A 21,834-nucleotide genomic window follows, 5' to 3' on the forward strand; every position below is an offset into this window, starting at 1 on the left:
ATAGCACCCAGTCCCCCACCCACCTCACAGCACCCAGACCCCCGCCCACCCCATAGCCCCCAGACCCCCACCCAACCCATAGCACCCCCCAGAACCCCCCCAGCACCCAGACACCAGACCCCCGCCACCCCATAGCACCCAGCCCCCCACCCCACCCCCCCAGCAACCCCAGACACCAGACCCCCGCCCACCCCATAGCACCCCACAACACCCCCCAGAACCCCCAGCACCCAGACCCCCACCCACCCCACAGCACCCAGACCCCAGACCCTCGCCCCCACCCCAAGGCACCCAGCCCCCCCATCCCATATCACCCACCCCCCCCCCCCCCCCATAGCCCCCCAGCCCCCTCCCCCCCCCCCAACCCCCCCAGCCCCTCTGCCCCGGCCGGGCAGGGGGGGGTGCTGGGGGTGCCCCCCACCCACCGGTGGGCAGCGGCAGGCGTAGCCGGGGGGGGGTCCCGGGCTGGGGTGTGGCAGCGCCCCGCCGTGGCGGCAGGGGCTGGGGCTGGCAGGGGTCCAGGGGGCTCTGGCACCGGCGGCCTGGGGGGGGGGGGCACGGGGGGGTCGGGGGGGGGGCCCAGAACCCCCTCAGGGTGGGCACCCAGCCGGGCACCCGCACAGCGCAGAGGGGACCCTAATGTGCCCCCCCCCCCCCCCCCCCCCAAACACCCCTGCCTGCCCTGGCATCCCCCAGCACCCCCGTCGTGTCCCCTCACCCACCCTGACCCCCCCCCAGCACCCCCCAGGACCCCCCCAACCCCCCCCAGCCCCCCCCCCCCCCAGCACCCAACCGGTGAAGCCGGGCCGGCAGAGGCAGCGGAAGGCGCTGGCACCCTGCACCCCCCTGCCCACCCTGACCCCCCCAGGAACCCCAGGACCCCTCCCAGCCCCACCCGGGACCCCCCCCCCAGGACCCCCCCCCAGCACCCACCGGTGAAGCCGGGCCGGCAGAGGCAGCGGAAGGCGCTGGCACCCTGCACCCCCCTCCCCACCCTGACCCCACCCAGGAACCCCCAGGACCCCTCCCAGCCCCCCCGGGACCACCCCCCCAGGACCCCCCCCCCAAGCACCCACCGGTGAAGCCGGGCCGGGCAGAGGCAGCGGAAGGCGCTGGCACCCTGCACCCCCTGCCCACCCTGAGCCCCCCAGGAACCCCAGGACCCCCCCCAGCCCCCCCCGGGACCCCCCCCCAGGACCCCCCCCAGCACCCACCGGTGAAGCCGGGCCGGCAGAGGCAGCGGAAGGCGCTGGCACCCTGCACCCCCTGCCCACCCTGGCACCCCCAGGACCCCCCCAGCCCCCCCGGGACCCCCCCCCAGGACCCCCCCCCAGCACCCACCGGTGAAGCCGGGCCGGCAGAGGCAGCGGAAGGCGCTGGCACCCTGCACCCCCTGCCCACCCTGAGCCCCCCCAGGAACCCCAGGACCCCCAGGACCCCCCCAGGACCCCCCCAGCCCCCCCCAGGACCCCCCCCCCCAGCACCCACCGGTGAAGCCGGGCCGGCAGAGGCAGCGGAAGGCGCTGGCACCCTGCACCCCTTCCTCACCCTGAGCCCCCCAGGACCCCCCCAGCCCCCCCCGGGACCCCCCCAGCCCCCCCCAGGACCCCCCCCCCCCGGCACCCACCGGTGAAGCCGGGCCGGCAGAGGCAGCGGAAGGCGCTGGCACCCTGCACCCCCTCCCCACCCTGACCCCCCCAGGAACCCCAGGACCCCTCCCAGCCCCCCCGGGACCCCCCCAGGACCCCCCCCCAAGCACCCACCGGTGAAGCCGGGCCGGCAGAGGCAGCGGAAGGCGCTGGCACCCTGCACCCCCTGCCCACCCTGAGCCCCCCAGGAACCCCAGGACCCCCCCAGCCCCCCCGGGACCCCCCCCCAGGACCCCCCCCAGCACCCACCGGTGAAGCCGGGCCGGCAGAGGCAGCGGAAGGCGCTGGCACCCTGCACCCCCTGCCCACCCTGGCACCCCCAGGACCCCCCCCAGCCCCCCCGGGACCCCCCCCAGGACCCCCCCCCAGCACCCACCGGTGAAGCCGGGCCGGCAGAGGCAGCGGAAGGCGCTGGCACCCTGCACCCCCTGCCCACCCTGAGCCCCCCCAGGAACCCCAGGACCCCCAGGACCCCCCCCAGGACCCCCCCAGCCCCCCCCAGGACCCCCCCCTCCAGCACCCACCGGTGAAGCCGGGCCGGCAGAGGCAGCGGAAGGCGCTGGCACCCTGCACCCCTTCCTCACCCTGAGCCCCCCAGGACCCCCCCAGCCCCCCCGGGACCCCCCCAGCCCCCCCCAGGACCCCCCCCCCCCGGCACCCACCGGTGAAGCCGGGCCGGCAGAGGCAGCGGAAGGCGCTGGCACCCTGCTCGCAGGCCAGGGTGCCGGGGGGGTGGCAGGGCCGGCTGTGGCACTCGTTGACGTCGCCCTCGCAGCGGGCGCCCGTGAAGCCGGGGGGGCAGGCGCAGGCGTAGCCCCCCACCCCGTCCACGCAGGTCCCGTTGTGCAGGCACTTGGGTGCCGGGGTGCCGGGCGCGGGCGCGCAGTCGTCCTCGTCGATCTCGCAGAGGACACCTGCGGGAGGGAGGGGGCAGCTGGGACGGGGGCACCCCGGGGTGGGGGCACCACGGTGGGTGACACCGTGGGGTGGGGACCCTGGGCATGGCCAACCATGGGGTGGGGACCCTGATGGGTTCTCACGTGGGGTGGGGACCCTGATGGGTGCCACCATGGGGTGGGGACCCTGGTCATGGCCAACCATGGGGAAGGGACCCCGATGGGTGCCACCACGGGGTGGGGACCCTGGTCATGGTCAACCATGGGGCAGGGACCCCAGTGGGTGCCACTATGGGATGGGGACCCTGGTCATGGCCAACCATGGGGAAGGGACCCTGATGGGTGCCCACGTGGGGTGGGGACATGGGGACCCTGGTCATGGTCAACTATGGGGCAGGGACCCCAATGGGTGCCACTATGGGGTGGGGACCCTGGTCATGGCCAACCATGGGGAAGGGACCCTGATGGGTGCCCACGTGGGGTGGGGACATGGGGACCCTGGTCATGGTCAACTATGGGGAAGGGACCCTGATGGGTGCCACCGTGGGATGGGGAGGAGGGGACCCTGGTCATGGCCAACCATGGGGCAGGGACCCTGATGGGTGCCCACATGGGGTGGGGACATGGGGACCATGGTCATTGGTCAACCATGGGGCAGGGACCTTAATGGGTGCCACCGTGGGGTGGGGGACCCTGGTCATGGCCAACCATGGGGCAGGGACCTTGATGGGTGCCAACACGGGGTGGGGACATGGGGACCCTGGTCATGGACACCATGGGTCAGGGACCCCGATGGGTGCCACCATGGGGTGGGGACCCTGGTCGTGGTCAACCATGGGGCAGGGACCCCAATGGGTGCCACTATAGGATGGGGACCCTGGTCATGGCCAACCATGGGGAAGGGACCCTGATGGGTGCCCACGTGGGGTGGGGACATGGGGACCCTGGTCATGATCAACTATGGGGAAGGGACCCTGATGGGTGCCACCGTGGGGTGGGGACCCTGGTCATGGCCAACCATGGGGAGGGGACCCTGATGGGTGCTCACATGGGGTGGGGACATGGGGACCATGGTCATGGACACCATGGGGAAGGGACCCTGATGGGTGCCACCGTGGGATGGGGAGGAGGGGACCCTGGTCATGGCCAACCATGGGGCAGGGACTCTGATGGGTGCCCACATGGGGTGGGGACATGGGGACCATGGTCATGGTCAACCATGGGGCAGGGACCTTGATGGGTGCCACCGTGGGGTGGGGACCCTGGTCATGGCCAACCATGGGGAGGGGACCCTGATGGGTGCCCACGTGGGGTGGGGACATGGGGACCATGGTCATGGACACCATGGGGAAGGGACCCCGATGGGTGCCACCATGGGGTGGGGACCCTGGTCATGGCCAACCATGGGTCAGGGACCCCGATGGGTGCCACCATGGGTCAGGGACCCTGATGGGTGCCACCGTGGGGTGGGGACCCAGATAGGTGCCACCATGGGGACACAGTGTTGCTTCCCACCAGCACCCAAGGACATGGGGACCCTTCCCACCAGCACCCAAGGACATAGGGACATGGGAGGTCCCTTCCCACCACCACCCAAGGACATGGAGACCTTTCCCACCACCACCCAAGCCCACAGGGACCCTTCCCACCAGCACCCAAGGCCACAGGGACACTTCCCACCACCACCCAAGAACCTGGAGACCCTTCCCACCAGCACCCAAGGACATGGAGACCTTTCCCACCAGCACCCAAGGGCATGGAGACCCTTCCCACCAGCACCCAAGCCCACAGGGACACAGGGACTCTTCCTATGTCCCACCCAGCCCTGGTCCCGTGGGGTGAGGGTCCCGCGCGGGTGCCCGAGCACCCACCCAGGGTGCCGGGGGGGCAGGAGCAGAGGTAGCGTCCCACCAGGTCGAGGCAGGTGCCCCCGTGCTGGCAGGGCTGCGACTGGCACTCGTCCACCTCCAGCTGGCAGTCCTGGCCCACGTAGCCCGGCGGGCACTGCGGGGACAGCACCCATGGGTGCCCTGCCACTCCCAGGCCACCGCTCCAACCTCAGCGCACGGGGCAGCGGGTGGCCACCCAAGGGAGCGCCCATGCAAAGCATCAACCACCCAAGAGAGCATCTGCTCAAGACAGCGCCCACCCAACGCAGCGCCCACCCAATGCAGCACCCACCCTACCCATCACCCACCCATCACAGTCCCCACCCAAGGCATCCCCCACCCAAGGCAACCCTCACCCAACGCAACCCCCACCCAACCAACCCCCACCCAAGGCATCACCCACTCAAGGCATCACCCACAGAATGCAACCCCCCACCCAAGGCATCCCTCACCCAACGCAACCCCCATCCAACACAGCAACCACCCAAGGCATCCCCCACCCAACGTAACCGTCACCCAAGACATCACCCACCCAAGACATCCCCCACCCAAGGCATCCCCCACCCAAGGCATCCCCCACCCAAGACACCACCCACCCAAGACACCACCCACCCAAGACATCACCGACGCAACGCAACCCTCACCCAAGACATTCCTCACCCAACACAACCCTCACTCAACGCAGCACCCACCCAAGGCATCCCCCACCCAACGTAACCCTCACCCAAGACACCACCCACCCAAGGCATCCCCCACCCAAGACATCCCCCACCCAAGGCATCATCCACCCAAGGCATCGCCCACCCAACGCAACCCTCACCCAAGACACCACCCACCCAAGGCATCCCCCACCCAAGACACCACCCACCCAAGGCATCCCCCACCCAAGGCATCCCCCACCCAAGACATCACCCACCCAACGCAACCCTCACCCAAGACACCACCCACCCAAGACATCCCCCACCCAAGACACCACCCACCCAAGACATCCCCCACCCAAGACACCACCCACCCAAGGCATCCCCCACCCAAGGCATCCCCCACCCAAGACATCACCCACCCAACACAACCCTCACACAAAGCATCCCCCACCCAAGACATCCCCCACCCAACACATCCCCCACCCAACGCATCCCCCACCCAAGGCATCCCCCACCCAAGACATCCCCCACCCAAGACATCACCCACCCAAGACACCGCTGACCCAAGACATCCCCCACCCAAGGCATCCCCCACCCAAGGCATCCCCCACCCAAGACATCCCCCACCCAAGACACCACCGACCCAAGACATCCCCCACCCAAGACATCACCCACCCAAGACACCACCCACCCAAGGCATCCCCCACCCAAGACATCCCCCACCCAAGGCATCCCCCACCCAAGACATCCCCCACCCAAGACATCCCCCACCCAAGACATCCCCCACCCAACGCAACCCTCACACAAAGCATCCCCCACCCAAGACATCCCCCACCCAAGGCATCCCCCACCCAAGACATCCCCCACCCAAGGCATCCCCCACCCAAGACATCCCCCACCCAAGACATCCCCCACCCAAGACATCCCCCACCCAACGCAACCCTCACACAAAGCATCCCCCACCCAACACATCCCCCACCCAACACATCCCCCACCCAAGGCATCCCCCACCCAAGACATCCCCCACCCAAGGCACCCCCCACCCCCCGCAGCCCCCCCACCCCCCCGCGGGCCGGGTCCCACCTCGCAGCGGTAGCCGGAGCCGTAGCTGCGGCAGGGGGCGCCGTGGAGGCAGGGGTTGGGGTGGCAGCGGTCGCGCGGGTGCTGGCAGTGGGTGCCCTCGAAGCCCTCCTGGCACAGGCACCGGTGCCCGGCGCCGCCGGCACCCACGCAGCGCCCGCGCCCGTGGCACAGCTCGGCCTCCGGCACCCCTGCGGCACCCGGGGAAACTGAGGCACGGGGGGCCGGCGGCGGGGAACCCCTCCCAGTCCTCCCAGTACCCCCGACTGGGAGGAGACCCAGGCACTGGGGGTTATTGAATCCTCCCAGTCCTCCCAGTACCCCCAACTGGGAGGGGACCCAGGCATTGGGGGTTATTGAATCCTCCCAGTCCTCCCAGTAGCCCCAACTGGGAGGGGAGCCAGGCATTTCGGGTTATTGAATCCTCCCAGTTCTCCCAGTAGCCCCGACTGGGAGGGAACCCAGGCATCCAGGATCCTTATAGCCTTCCCAGTCTTCCCAGTAGCCCCAGACTGGAAGGGGACCCAGGCATCTGGGGTTCTGAATCCTCCCAGTTCTCCCAGTACCCCCAACTGGGAGGGGAGCCAGGCATTTGGGATTATTGAATCCTCCCAGTCCTCCCAGTACCCCCGACTGGGAGGGAACCCAGGCATCCAGGATCTTTATAGCCTTCCCAGTCTTCCCAGTAGCCCCAGACTGGAAGGGGACCCAGGCATCTGGGGTTCTGAATCCTCCCAGTTCTCCCAGTACCCCCAACTGGGAGGGGAGCCAGGCATTTGGGATTATTGAATCCTCCCAGTCCTCCCAGTACCCCCGACTGGGAGGGGACCCAGGCATCCGGGGTGATTAAATCCTCCCAGTCCTCCCAGTAGCCCCAACTGGGATGGGAGCCAGGCATTTCGGGTTATTGAATCCTCCCAGTTCTCCCAGTAGCCCTGACTGGGAGGGAACCCAGGCATCCAGGATCCTTATAGCCTTCCCAGTCTTCCCAGTAGCCCCAAACTGGAAGGGGACCCAGGCATCTGGGGTTCTGAATCCTCCCAGTTCTCCCAGTACCCCCAACTGGAAGGGGACCCAGGCATTGGGGGTGATTAAATCCTCCCAGTCCTCCCAGTAGCCCCGACTGGGAGGGAACCCAGGCATCCAGGATCCTTATAGCCTTCCCAGTCCTCCCAGTCCTCCTCCCCCAAACTGGGAGGGAACCAGTCACCCAGACTCCTTAGCCCCCTCCCAGTGCTCCCAGTATCCTCAAAATGAGAGGGAACCCAGGCATCCGGGCTCCCAATCCTCCCAGTAACCCCCAAACTGGGAGGGAACCCAGGCATTCAGCCTCCCAGTGCTCCCAGTACCTCCAAACTCAGAGGGAACCCAGGCATTCGGCCTCCCAGTGCTCCCAGTAACCCCCAAACGGGAGTGAAGCCAGCCTTCCAAGCCCCCCCCCGAGCCCCCCAGTCCCCTCCCAGTCCTCCCAGTCCCCCTAAACTGGGAGGGAACCTAGGCACCTGAGCTCCCAATCCTCCCAGTAACCCCCAAACTGGGAGGGAACTGAGGTTCCCAAGTCCCCCAGCCCCCTCCCAGTCCTCCCAGTCCCCCAACTGGGAGGGAACCCATGGCCTCCCAGTCCTCCCAGTAACCCCCAGACTGGGAGGGAACCCAGGCGTCTTGGCTCCCAGTGCTCCCAGTATCCCCAAACTGGGAGGGAATCCAGGCACCTGAGCTCCCAGTCCTCCCAGTAACCCCCAAATGGGAGGGAACTGATGGTCCCGAGCCCCCCCAGTCCCCTCCCAGTCCTCCCAGTCCCCCCAGACTGGGAGGGAACCCATGGCCTCCCAGTCCTCCCAGTCCCCCCAGACTGGGAGGGAACCCAAGCATCTGGCCTCCCAGTCCTCCCAGTAACCCCCAAACGGGAGGGAACCGGTGGTCCCGAGCCCCCCCCGCCCCCTCCCAGTGCTCCCAGTACCCCCATACTGGGAGGGAACCCAGGAGTCTTGGCTCCCAGTGCTCCCAGTACCCCCAAACTGGGAGGGAACCCAGGAGTCTTGGCTCCCAGTGCTCCCAGTATCCCCAAAATGAGAGGGAATCCAGGCACCTGAGCTCCCAGTCCTCCCAGTAACCCCCAAACGGGAGGGAACCGGTGGTCCCGAGCCCCCCCAGTCCCCTCCCAGTCCTCCCAGTCCCCCCAGACTGGGAGGGAACCCAAGCATCTGGCCTCCCAGTACTCCCAGTCCCCCCAAACTGGGAGGGAACCCAAGCATCCAGCCTCCCAGTCCTCCCAGTAACCCCCAAACGGGAGGGAACCGGTGGTCCCGAGCCCCCCCTGCCCCCTCCCAGTGCTCCCAGTACCCCCATACTGGGAGGGAACCCAGGAGTCTTGGCTCCCAGTGCTCCCAGTACCCCCAAACTGGGAGGGAACCCAGGAGTCTTGGCTCCCAGTGCTCCCAGTATCCCCAAAATGAGAGGGAATCCAGGCACCTGAGCTCCCAGTCCTCCCAGTAACCCCCAAACGGGAGGGAACCGGTGGTCCCGAGCCCCCCCCCGCCCCCTCCCAGTGCTCCCAGTCCCCCCAGCTGACCTCGGCGGGCGGCGGCGGCCGCGCAGGTGACGTTGGGGACCTCGCAGAGGGGCCCCGTCCAGGGGGGGGGGGCAGAGGCAGGCGACGGCGCTCCCGGTCTGGCGGCAAAGCCCCCCGTGGAGACAGGGCCCCCCCCGGCACAGGTCCTGCAGGGTCTGCGGGGGGGCACCCATGGGTGCTCCGGGGGGGGGGTTGGGTGGGTGGGTGTCTCAAGAACAGGGGTTGGGGGGGGGGGGGGAATATGTGGGTGGGTGCTGGGGAACCCAGTTCATGCAGACTGGGAAGGGTGGGATGGGGGTGTGGGGAAAAGGGAGGGGAGTCAGGGTGGGGGGCACCCATGGGAAAGGGGGGGTCAGGGTGGGGGGGGCACCCATGGGTGCTCCTCTGGGTGCTCCGGGGGGGCACAGAGTCAGGGTTTGGGGGGGAGGATTGGGTCGGTGGGTGCTGGGGAGCCCATTTTTCGGGTAGGGTGGGCTTGGGGAGTGGGGACAAGGGGGGGGGTCAGGGTGGGGGGGTCAGGGTGGAGGGCACCCATGGGTGCTCCTCTGGGTGCTGGGGGGGGGCACAGGGTCAGGGTTTGGGGGGGAGGATTGGGTTGGTGGGTGCTGGGGAGCCCAATTTTCGGGTAGGGTGGGCTTGGGGAGTGGGGACAAGGGGGGGTCAGGGCGGGGGGCACCCATGGGAAAGGGGGATTTGGGGTGGGGGGCACCCATGGGTGCCGTGGGGGTGGCATGGGCTGCGTGTGGGGGTCCCGAAGCAGGGTTTAGGGGTGGGACCGGGGTGCCCGTGCCGCCGGGTGCCGCGTCACCCATCCCACACCCGAGCTGGGGGGGGTCGGGGTGGGTGTCCCCCCACCACCCATGGGTGCCCCCTGACCTGGCAGCGGGCGCCGGCGTAGCCCGGCGGGCAGACGCAGCGGTGGGCGTCCCCGTCGGAGACGCAGGTCCCGCCGTGCAGGCAGGGCCGGCCCCGGCACCCGTCCGGTGGGTGCTGGCAGTGGGCGCCCGCGAAGCCGGGGCGGCAGCGGCAGGAGAAGGAGGAGACGCCCTCCACGCAGGTCCCGCCGTTGAAGCAGGAGCTGGTGGGTGGGGTGGGGGGGACACGGGTTAGCACCCATGGGTGCTGGGGGGGCTGGGGAAGGGAGTTGTGAGGGGTCCGGGGGCACCCATGGGTGATGGTGCCATTGGGTGCACCTGGGGATGTTCTACAGGAAGGAGAACGCTGGTGGACACCCATGGGTGATCATGGGTTGGGCTGGAGAAAGGAGTTATGGGGTGTCTGGGGGCACCCATGGGTGCTGGGGGGGGGTGGAGAAAGGAGTTGTGGGGGGTCCGGGGGAATCCATGGGTGATGGTGCCATTGGGTGCACCTGGGGATGTTCTACAGGAAGGAGAACGCTGGTGGACACCCATGGGTGATCATGGGTTGGGCTGGAGAAAGGAGTTATGGGGTGTCTGGGGGCACCCATGGGTGCTGGGGGGGGTGGAGAAAGGAGTTGTGGGGGGTCCAGGGGAATCCATGGGTGACGGTGCCATTGGGTGCACCTGGGGATGTTCTACAGGAAGGAGAACGCTGGTGGACACCCATGGGTGATCATTGGTTGGGCTGGAGAAAGGAGTTATGGGGTGTCTGGGGGCACCCATGGGTGCTGGGGGGGGTGGAGAAAGGAGTTGTGGGGGATCCGGGGGAATCCATGGGTGACGGTGCCATTGGGTGCACCTGGGGATGTTCTATAGCAAGGAGAACACTTGGGGACACCAAGGGACACCCATGGGTGCTGATACTTCCAGCTATAGATGGGCACCTTGCATGGGCATGGGGTGACCTGGAGCCACCCAGGAACACCCAAGGTTCCTGATGCCTTCACATGGAGATGGGGACCTTGCATGGGCATGGGAAGTTTTGGGGCCACCCAGGAACACCCATGGGTGCTGACACTTTCAGATACAGATGGGGACCTTGCATGGGCATGGGTTGACCTGGAGCCACCCAGGAACACCCAAGGTTCCTGATGCCTTCACACGGAGATGGGGACCTTGCATGGGCATGGGGAGTCTAGGGGCCACTTGGGACCACCCATGGGTGCTGATACCTCCATATTCAGATGGGGATATTGTATGGGCACAGGGAGTCTTGGGGCCATCTAGGGCCACCCATGGGTGCTGGTATCTTCAAATGCAGTAGGCACATTGCATGGGCACTGGAAGTCCTGGGGCCACCTTTGGCCACCCAGGACGAACCATGGGTGCTGATACCTCCAGATGGATATGAGGACCTTACATGGGCATGAGGAGTCTTGGGGCCACCTGGGGCCACCCATGGGTGCTGATACTTCCAGCTATAGATGGGGACCTTGCATGGGCATGGGTTGACCTGGAGCCACCCAGGAACACCCAAGGTTCCTGATGCCTTCACACGGAGATGGGGACCTTGCATGCACATGGGGAGTCTTGGCGCCACCTTGGGCCACCCAGGAACACCCAAGGGTTCTGATATCTCCACATGGAGATGGGGACCTTGCATGGGCATGGAGAGTTTTGGGGCCACCCAGGAACACCCATGGGTGCTGACACTTTCAGATACAGATGGGGACCTTGCATGGGCATGGGTTGACCTGGAGCCACCCAGGAACACCCAAGGTTCCTGATGCCTTCACATGGAGATGGGGACCTTGCATGGGCAGGGGGAGTCTTGGGGCCACCTGGGACCACTTGGGGCCACCCATGGGTGCTGATATCTATACACGAAGATGGGGACCGTGCATGGGCATGGGTTGACCTGGAGCCACCCAGGAACACCCAAGGTTCCTGATGCCTTCACACGGAGATGGGGACCTTGCATGGGCACGGGGAGTCTTGGGGCCACCTGGGACCACTTGGGGCCACCCATGGGTGCTGATACCTATACACGAAGATGGGGACCTTGCACAGGCATGGGGTGACCTGGAGCCACCCAGGAGCACCCAAGGTTCCTGATGCCTTCACACGGAGATGGGGACCTTGCATGGGCATGGGGAGTCTTGGGGCCACCTGGGGCCACCCGGGGCCACCCGGGGCCACCCCTGGGTACCTGTCGGTGCAGTCGGGGACGTCGTGCTGGCAGAGGCGCCCGGTCCAGCCGGGCGGGCAGGTGCAGGTGAAGCTGTTGACGTAGTCGGTGCAGGTGGCCCCGTTGCGGCAGGGGTGGCTCCGGCACTCGTCCTCCTCGGTGTCACAGCGGGGTCCCCCGAAGCCGGGGGGGCAGGCACAGGTGAAGGTCCCCACCCCGTCCCGGCAGGTGCCCCCGTTCAGGCAGGGCTCTGGGGGGCGGAGGGGGTTGGGTGGGGTCACCCATGGCACCCTGAATTGTCACCCGGTGTCCCCAGGCCACCCCCAATGTCCCGTTGTCCCCCCAGCATCACTGTCCCTCCTCCATGTCCCAGTGCCCCCCAGTGTCCCCAGTCCCCCCACTGTCCCTGTCCCCACCATGTCCCAGTTCCGCCCCCCAGGGTCCCCAGTCCCCCCAGTGTCTCTGTCCCCACCATGTCCCAGTTCTGCCCCCCAGTGTCCCCAGTCCCCCCAGTCCCCCCAGTCCCCCAGCATCGCTGTCCCTCCTCCATGTCCCCGTGTCCTGTCCCCCCCCAGTGTCCCCTGTCCCCACCATGTCCCAGTTCCCCCAGTGACCCCAGTCCAAGTGCCCCAGTCCCCATCCCCATTGTCCCCAGTCCCTGTCCCAGTGTCCCCCTCGTCCCCCAAGTGTCCTCCCACTGTCCCCAGTGGCCCCCCAAGTGTCCCCAGTCCCCTTCCCAATGTCCCCCCAGCCTCCAAGTGTCCTCCCAGTGTCCCCAGTGTCCCTCCAGTGCCCCCCTTGTCCCCCCCAAGTGTCCTCCCACTGTCCCCCCCAGTTCCCCCAAGTGTCCCCAGTGTCGTCCCCCCAGTGCCCCCAGCCCCCAAGTGTCCTCCCAGTGTCCCCCCCCAGTACCCCCAAGTGTCCCCAGTCCCCCTCCCAGTCCCCATCCCAGTGTCCCCATTCCTCCAAGTGTCCTCCCAGTGTCCCCCCCCAGTTCCCCCAGTGTCCCCAGTCCCTGTCCCCAGTGTCTCCCCCAGTGCCCCCAGCACCCAGGTGTCCTCCCAGTGTCCCCCTTGTCCCGCCTCAGTCCCCCAAGTGTCCCCAGTCCCCCTCCCCGTGTCCCACAGTCCCCAAGTGTCCTCCCAGTGTCTCCCCCAGTGCCCCCACTCCCTGTCCCCAGTGTCCCCCCCAGTGCCCCCAGCCCCTCCAAGTGTCCTCCCAGTGTCCCCACCCAGTTCCCCCAGCCCCTGTCCCCAGTGTCCCCCCCAGTGTCCCCAGCCCCCCAAGTGTCCTCCCAGTGTCCCCTCCCAGTTCCCCCAGCACCTGACCCCAGTGTCCCCCCCCAGCCCCCCCAGTCCCTGTCCCCAGTGTCCCCCCCAGTGCCCCCAGGTGTTCTCCCAGTCCCCCCAGTGTCCCCCCCAGCCCCCCCCGGTGCCCCCAGGTGTTCTCCCAGTCCCCCCAGTGTCCCCCCCAGCCCCCCAGTGCCCCCAGGTGTTCTCCCAGTCCCCCCAGGGTCCCCCCCAGCCCCCCGGTGCCCCCCCTCACCGGGCTGGCAGTCGTCGAGGTCGCGCTGGCAGGTGCCCCCCCCGTAGCCGGGGGCGCAGAGGCACCCGAAGGCGCCGGGGCTGTTGGCGCAGCCCCCCCCGTGCTGGCAGGGGCTCTGCCCGCACTCGTCCACGTCCTCGTCACAGCGCTCGCCTGGGGGGGGCAGGGTGACCCCGGGGAGGGGGGGTCACATGGGGGGGCAGGGTGACCCCGGGGGGGGGGGGTCAGGGTGACATTGGGGGCAGGGTGACCCCGGGGAGTGGGGGTCACATGGGGGGCAGGGGGGCATGGGGGGGGGTCAGGGTGACATTGGGGGCAGGGTGACATTGGGGAGTTGGGGTCACATGGGGGGGCAGGGTGGCATGGGGGGGTCAGGGTGACTTGGGGGGGGGGCAGGGTGACCCCGGGGAGTGGGGGTCACATGGGGGGGCAGGGTGACATGGGGGGGGTCAGGGTGACATTGGGGGCAGGGTGACCCCGGGGAGTGGGGGGTCACATGGGGGGGGCAGGGTGACCCCGGGGAGGGGGGCTCACATGGGGGGCAGGGGGGCATGGGGGGGGTCAGGGTGACATTGGGGGCAGGGTGACTTGGGGGGGGGCAGGGTGACCCCGGGGAGTGGGGGTCACATGGGGGGGCAGGGGGGCATGGGGGGGGGGGGGCAGGGTGACCCCGGGGAGGGGGGGTCACATGGGGGGGCAGGGTGACCCTGGGGAGGGGGGGTCACATGGGGGGGCAGGGGGGCATGGGGGGGGGTCAGGGTGACATTGGGGGCAGGGTGACCCCGGGGAGGGGGGCTCACATGGGGGGCAGGGGGGCATGGGGGGGGGCAGGGTGACATTGGGGGCAGGGTGACATTGGGGGCAGGGTGACACCGGGGAGTGGGGGTCACATGGGGGGGGCAGGGTGGCATAGGGGGGGTCAGGGTGGCATTGGGGGCAGGGTGATGTGGGGAGGTCAGGGTGATGTGGGGTCAGGGTGACATTGGGGGGGCAGGGGGACATTGGGGAGTTAGGGTCACATGGGGGGCAGGGTGGCTTGGGGGGTTCAGGGTGACATGGGGGGGGCAGGGTGACATTGGGGACAGGGTGATGTGGGGGGGTCAGGGTGATGTGGGGTCAAGGTGACATTGGGGGGGGCAGGGTGACAAGGGCGGGCAGGGTGACGGGGGGGGGACAGGGTGACATGGGGGGGGACAGGGTGGTATGGGTTTTGGGGTAACATGGGGGGGTCAGGGTGCCCGGGGAGGGTCAGGGTGCCCATGGGGGGGGGACAGGGTGCCAAGAGGGGGTCAGGGTGACCTGGGGGGGAGGTCAGGGTTCCCAGGGGGTCAGGGTGCCCATGCGGTTTGGGGTGACATGGGGGGGGGGGGGTCAGGGTGATGTGGGGGGGGTCAGGGTGCCCATGGCGGGGAGGGTGAGGGTGCCCCCAGGAGCTGGGGTGACGGGGGGGGGTCGGGGTTCTCCAGAGAGGGGGGGGTCAGGGTGCCCAGGGAAGAACCGGGGTGCCGGGTCCCCAGGGACACCAGAGGTGACCCAAGGGTGTCCACGGGGGTGTCGGGGGGGCACCCCGGGGTGGGGGTACCTTGCCAGCCGGGGGGGCAGCGGCAGGAGAAGCCCCCGTGGTCGGGGGTGGGGACGCAGAGGCCGCCGTTGTCACAGGGGTTGGGGGAGCAGGGGGTCAGCGTCACCTCGCACGCCCGCCCTGCGCCCCGGGGACACCGTCAGGCGCCCGCGGGTGACACCCGGCGCGGGGGCACCCGGGAGCACATGGCCAACACAGGGACACCCGGCATGGTGGCACCCACCGGGACATGGCCATCACGGCAACATTCAGCACGGTGGCACCCATCAGAGAACCCGGCATGGTGGCACCCATCAGCACATGGCCACCACTGGGACACCCAGCATGGTGGTACCCATCAGAGAACCCGGCATGGTGGCACCCATCAGCACATGGCCACCACTGGGACACCCAGCATGGTGGCACCCATCAGAGAACCCGGCATGGTGGCACCCATCAGCACATGGCCACCACTGGGACACCCAGCATGGTGGCACCCATCAGAGAACCCGGCATGGTGGCACCCATCAGCACATGGCCACCACTGGGACACCCAGTATGGTGGCACCCATCAGAGAACCCGGCATGGTGGCACCCATCAGGACATGGCCATCATGGCAAGATCCAGAATGGTGGCACCCAGGAAGACATGGCCACCACAGGGACACCCATCATGGTGGCACCCATCAGGACATGGCCACCACAGGGGACCCAGCATGGTGGCACCCATCAGGTCACCCAGCATGGTGGCACCCATCAGGACATGGCCATCATGGCAACATCCAGCATGGTGGCACCCATCAGAGAACCTGGCATGGTGGCACTCGCGAGGACATGGCCACCACTGGGACACCCAACATGGTGGCAACCATCAGAACATGGCCACCACTGGGTGCATGGTGTGGTGGCACCCAGGAGGACATGGTCACCATGGCAACACCCAGCATGGTGGCACCCATCAGGACACGGCCACTTCTGGGTGCCCAGCAGGCTAGAACCCACCAGGGCACAGTGGCACCCACCATGGCATGGTGGCACCCAAGATGCCATGGCCACCTCCGGTCACCCGGAATGGTGGCACCCATCAGGGAACAGGACAAATCCACTGGGCCGCCCCCAGCACCCATGGGTGCCCACCTGTGTAGGGCGGGGCGCAGAGGCAGCGGTAGGTGCCATCGCCGTCCAGGCAGGTCCCCCCGTGGTGGCACGGCCCTGAGGCGCACTCGTCCACCTCCTCCTGGCACTGGGCTCCTGTGGGAGGGGACACAGGGACGGTGGCGTGGTGGGGACAGCGGGGACACCAGGGGACGTGGGGACAGGGGAGTGGGGGGGACATGGGGATGGTGGGGACACGGGGACAGCAGGGGACATGGGGACGGGGGAGTGGGGTGGACATGGGGCTGGTGGGGACATGGGGACAGCAGGGGACATGGGGACACCAGGGATGCAGGGACACCAGGGGACAAGGGCATGGTGGGGACATGAGGATGGTGGAGATGTGGGGACATTAGGGGACATGGGGACACTGCGGGACGTGGGGACGTGAGGGATGCAGGGACATCAGGGGACATGGGGACATCAGGGGACATGGGGACAGTGGGGGACATGGGGACAGTGGGGACACAGGGGCAGAAGGGGACACGGGCATGGTAGAGACATGGGGACATCAGGTGACATGGGGACACCAGGGGACGTGGGGACACCAGGGGACATGGGGATGGTGAGGGACATGGGGACACCAGGTGACATGGGGGCACCAGGGGACAAAGGCATGGTGGGGACATGGGGATGGTGGGGACGTGGGGACAACAGGGGACATGGGGACAGCAGGGATGCAGGGACATCAGGGGACATGGGGACAGTGGGGGGCATGGGCACGGTAGAGATGTGGGGACTCCAGGGGACATGGGGACGCTGAAGGGACATGGGGACACCAGGGGACACGGAGATGGTGGGGACATGGGGACATCAGAGGACATGGAGAAGGCAGGTGACACGGGGACAGTGGGGGACGTGGTGACAGCAGGGGACATGGGGACACTGAAGGGACATGGGGACACCAGGTGACACAGGGATGGTGGGGGACATGGGGATACCACGGGACATGGAGGTGGCAGGTGACACAGGGATGGTGGGGGACATGGGGACACCAGAGGACATGGGGATGGTGGGGGACATGGGGACAGTGGGGGACATGGTGACAGCAGGGGACACGGGGACGGTGGGGACATGGGGACCCCAGGGGACAGGAGCACGGGGGATGGGGCTGGCCGGTGATCCCCAGGGTGGGCAGGAGGTCCCCAAATGTCCCCAGGGTGTCCCCAGGGTGTCCCCAGGGTGGGCCAGGGGTGGGTTGAGGGTCCCCAGGGTGGGTCGGGGGTGTCCCTAGGGTGGGCAGGAGGTCCCCAGGGGGACCCCAGGGTGGGTTGTGGGTGTCCCCAGAGTGGACAGGGGGTCCCCAGGGTGCCCCCAGGGTGGGTCGGGGTGGCCCCAGGGGGTCCCCAGGTGGGGTTGAGAGTCCCCAGGGTGGGCAGGGGGTCCCTAGGGTGACACCGGGGTGGGCAGTGTGTCCCCATGGGGGGGTCCCCAGGGTGGGCAGGGGGTCTCCAGGGTGCCCCCAGGGTGGGCAGGAGGTCCCCGGGGTGGGCAGGGCGTGTCCCTAGGGTGCCCCCAGGGTGGGTCGCGGGTGTCCCCAGGGGGTCCCCAGGGTGGGCAGGGGGTCCTTGGCGTTGGCAGGGGGTCCCCAGGGTGACACCATGGTGGGTTGGGGGTCCCCAGGATGGGCAGGGGGTCCCCAGGGTGACACCATGGTAGGTTGGGGGTCCCCAGGGTGGGCAGGGTGTCCCCAGGGTGCCCCCTGAGTAGGTCAGGGTTGTCCCCAGGGGGTCCCCAAGTTGGGTTGAGGGTCCCCAGGGTGGGCAGGGGGTCCCCAGGGTGACACCATGGTGGGTTGGGGGTGTTCCCATGGGGGGGTTGCGGGTCCCCAGGGTGAGCAGGGGGTCCACATGGTGACACCAGGGTGGGCAGGGGGTCCCCAGGGTGTGTGTGGGGTCCCCAGGGTGGGTCGGGGGTGTCCCCAGGGGGGGTCCCCAGGGGGTGTGTGGGGTCCCCAGGGCGGGTCGGGGGTGTCCCCAGGGGGGGTCCCCAGGGGGGGTCCCCAGGGGGTGTGTGGGGTCCCCAGGGTGGGTCGGGGGTGTCCCCAGGGGTGTCCCCAGGGGTGTCCCCAGGGGGGGTCCCCAGGGGGTGTGTGGGGGTCCCCAGGGCGGGTCGGGGGTGTCCCCAGGGGTGTCCCCAGGGGGGGGTCCCCAGGGGGTGTGTGGGGTCCCCAGGGCGGGTCGGGGGTGTCCCCAGGGGTGTCCCCAGGGGGGGGTCCCCAGGGGGTGTGTGGGGTCCCCAGGGCGGGTCGGGGGTGTCCCCAGGGGTGTCCCCAGGGGGGGGGTCCCCAGGGGGTGTGTGGGGTCCCCAGGGCGGGTCGGGGGTGTCCCCAGGGGTGTCCCCAGGGGTGTCCCCAGGGGGGGGTCCCCAGGGGGTGTGTGGGGTCCCCAGGGCGGGTCGGGGGTGTCCCCAGGGGTGTCCCCAGGGGGGGTCCCCAGGGGGTGTGTGGGGGTCCCCAGGGCGGGTCGGGGGTGTCCCCAGGGGGGGGTCCCCAGGGGGTGTGTGGGGTCCCCAGGGCGGGTCGGGGGTGTCCCCAGGTGTCCCGAGGGGTGTCCCCGGGGCGTCCCAGGGTGGGGGTCCCGGGGGCCGTACCCCGGTAGCCGGGCCGGCAGGCGCAGCGGTACCCCCCCCCCGCGGGGGTGCAGGTGCCCCCGTGGCGGCAGGGCCGGGGGGCGCAGGGCTCCTCCCTCCGGGCGCACGTGGGGCCCCCCCAGCCCGCCGGGCACTCGCAGGTGAACCTGAGGGGGGGGCACAGGTGGGTGCTGGGCACCCAAGGGTGTCCCCGGGCAGACCCCCCCCCCCCCCTCACTCATCCCCCCCCCGTGCACCCCACAAGAGTCCATGAGCACCCCCATGGCCACCCGGGCGGGCACCCCCCCCCCCCAAAGGCACCATTGGGTGTTCCCCCCGGGCACCCATGGGCAATCTCAGGCCACCGCTGACTCGGGCACCCATGGACAATCTTGGGTGGGCCCCCACCCCCAGGCACCCACAGAGACCCTCGGGGTCCCCCGAAGGCACCCATGGGCACTCTCGGGGACCCATTAAACCTCCACCAGGCGCCCACCCACCCACCCAGGGCCACCCATCAGCACCCATGGACAACCTCAGACACCACCATGGGCACCCTCAGAGACCTTCAGGGTCCCCCCAAGGCACCCAGGACCACCCATCAGCACCCACGACACCCAGGCACCCCTGAACCCCCAACTTGAACACCCATGGACAACAACAGACACCACCATGGGCACCCACAGAGACCCTCAGGGTCCCCCCAAGGTACCCACAGCACCCATGGACACTCTCAGGGACCCATGAAACCCCAACTTGGGCACCCATGGACACCCCCCTACACAACCAGGGCCACCCATCAGCACCCACAGATGCCCAGGCACCCCTGAACCCCCATCTGGAGCACCCATGGTCAACCTCAGACACCACCATGGGCAACCTCAGAGACCCTCGGGGTCCTCTCAAGGCACCCCTGGGCACCCAGACACCCCTGAACCCCCAACTTGACCACCCATGGACAACCACAGACAAAGCCATGGGCACCCACAGAGACCCTCGGGGCCCCCCCAACGTACCCACAGCACCCATGGACACTCTCAGGGACCCATGAAACCTCCACCAGGCGCCCATGGGCACCCACAGACAACCAGGCACCCCTGAACCTCCAACTTGACCACCCATGGACAACCACAGACACCACCATGGGCACCCACAGAGACCCTCGGGGCCCCCCCAACGTACCCACAGCACCCATGGGCACTCTCAGGGACCCATGAAACCTCCACCAGGCGCCCATGGGCACCCACAGACAACCAGGCACCCCTGAACCTCCAACTTGACCACCCATGGACAACCACAGACACCACCATGGGCACCCACAGAGACCCTCGGGGCCCCCCCAACGTACCCACAGCACCCATGGGCACTCTCAGGGACCCATGAAACCTCCACCAGGCACCCATGGGCACCCACAGACAACCAGGCACCCCTGAACCTCCAACTTGACCACCCATGGACAACCACAGACAACCCCATGGGCACCTCGAGCTCTCCCCCTCAGCCCCCCACCCAGGCCCCCTTCCCAGCACCCGGCGGGTGCTCACCCGTCCCCGTGGTCGCGGCAGGTGCCGCGGGCGCAGGGGCTGCCGCGGCAGGGTTGGGTGCCGGGGCGGCACTGGGCGTCGCGGGTGCCCGGCGGGCAGAGGCAGGTGAAGCCGTTGGCGCCGTCCACGCAGGTGCCGCCATCTTGGCAGGGGTTGGAGGCGCACTCGTTGATCTCCACGTTGCAGCGGGGACCTGGGTGGGGGGAGACGGGGGTGGGTGGGGGCGCCCTGGTGGGTGCCCAGCTGGGGGTGCCAACGTAGGTGGTCAAGAGGAGAACCCAACAGGGGCAGCCGGCACCCAGCAGGGGTGATCAGCCAAGGGGACACCCAACTGGGTCTCCCAATGTAGGAGGTCAACAGGGGCACCCAACAGGGGCGTCCAACACAAGAACCCAGCATGGGTGATCAACAGGGGCACCCCACAAGAACACCCCACATGAGCACCCATGATGGGTGATCAACGTGAGCACCCAACAAGAGCACTCACCACAGGTAATCAGCAGGGGCACCCAAGAGGAGCACCCAACAAGGGCACCCAGCATGGGTGATCAACGGAGGCATCCAACCAGAGCACCCAATATGGGTAATCAAGAGAAGCACCCAACATGAGCACCCATCATGGGCAATCAACAGGGGCACTCAACAAGGGCACCCAGCACAGGTGATCAACAGGAGCACCCAACAGGAGCACCCATCATAGGTGATCAACGGGGGGACCCAACAAGAGCACCCAACATGAGGACCCATGATGGGTGATCAACGTGGGCACCCAATATTGAGACCCTCCAGAACTCATGGGAGCACCCAGTGAACACCAAAGCCCCCCCAGGCACCCATAGGAGCATTCAGTGGACACTGAGCTCCTCCAGCACCCATGGGAGCACCCGGTGGTCACCGTGACCCCCCACCCCAGCACCCACGGGCACCCACCGGTGAAGCCGGGCTGGCAGATGCAGTCGTAGCGGTCGACGCCGTCTTGGCACACGCCGTGGACGCAGGGGTTGCTGGCACAGTCGTTGGGGTTCACCTCACAGTTGACACCTGGCACCCAAGGGTGGCCCGACCTCAGCACCCGCCCCATGACCGAGCACCCAGGGGGGCAGGGTGGGCCACCCCAGGCTGAAGTCCAGGTGGGGCACCCCATGGACCCGTTCCTGGCCCATGCTCCAATGGGACGTGGTGGCACCCAGTCCGTGCCCTGGTGGGACCCAATGCCACATCCAGCACCCACCCAGCGCCCAATGGGACCCAATGCCACATCCAGCACCCACCCAATGCCCAGTGGAACCCAACACCATCTCCATCAACCACCCCATGACCAGTGGAACCTGACGTCATCTCCATCAACCATGCCATGACAAAATAAGACCCAACACCATACCCAGCACCCACCCCATGCCCAGATGAGACCCAACAAAACGTCCACCAACCTCCCCATGCCCAGATGAGACCAAACGCCACGTCCCTCAACCATCCCATGACCAAATAATACCAAACACTGCGTCCACCAACCTCCCCATGCCCAGACAAGACCCAACACCATCTCCATCAACCACCCCATGCCCAGACAAGACCCAACACCATCTCCATCACCCGCCCCATGCCCAGACAAGACCCAACACCATCTCCGTCAACCACCCCATGCCCAGACAAGACCCAACACCATCTCCGTCAACCACCCCA

The 21,834-nt window shown here is 68.3% G+C and overlaps 1 protein-coding gene across 1 annotated transcript in view; it reads right to left on the reverse strand.

Annotated features, from left to right (window-relative positions):
• Positions 1-21,834, reverse strand: part of NOTCH3 (notch receptor 3) — a 46,642-nt gene that overhangs the window by 16,512 nt on the left and 8,296 nt on the right. Inside the window, 15 exon segments of the mRNA XM_075445935.1 lie at positions 426-500; positions 502-542; positions 2,312-2,563; positions 4,417-4,549; positions 6,159-6,346; positions 8,728-8,797; positions 8,799-8,882; positions 9,604-9,805; positions 11,797-12,025; positions 13,321-13,473; positions 14,903-15,022; positions 16,019-16,132; positions 18,629-18,774; positions 20,152-20,344; positions 21,082-21,192. Of these exon segments, the coding sequence (XP_075302050.1) occupies positions 426-500; positions 502-542; positions 2,312-2,563; positions 4,417-4,549; positions 6,159-6,346; positions 8,728-8,797; positions 8,799-8,882; positions 9,604-9,805; positions 11,797-12,025; positions 13,321-13,473; positions 14,903-15,022; positions 16,019-16,132; positions 18,629-18,774; positions 20,152-20,344; positions 21,082-21,192 (2,111 nt within the window).

The sequence above is a fragment of the Opisthocomus hoazin genome, chromosome 35 (assembly GCF_030867145.1).
Source record: "Opisthocomus hoazin isolate bOpiHoa1 chromosome 35, bOpiHoa1.hap1, whole genome shotgun sequence".
Taxonomy (NCBI): Eukaryota; Metazoa; Chordata; class Aves; order Opisthocomiformes; family Opisthocomidae; genus Opisthocomus; species Opisthocomus hoazin.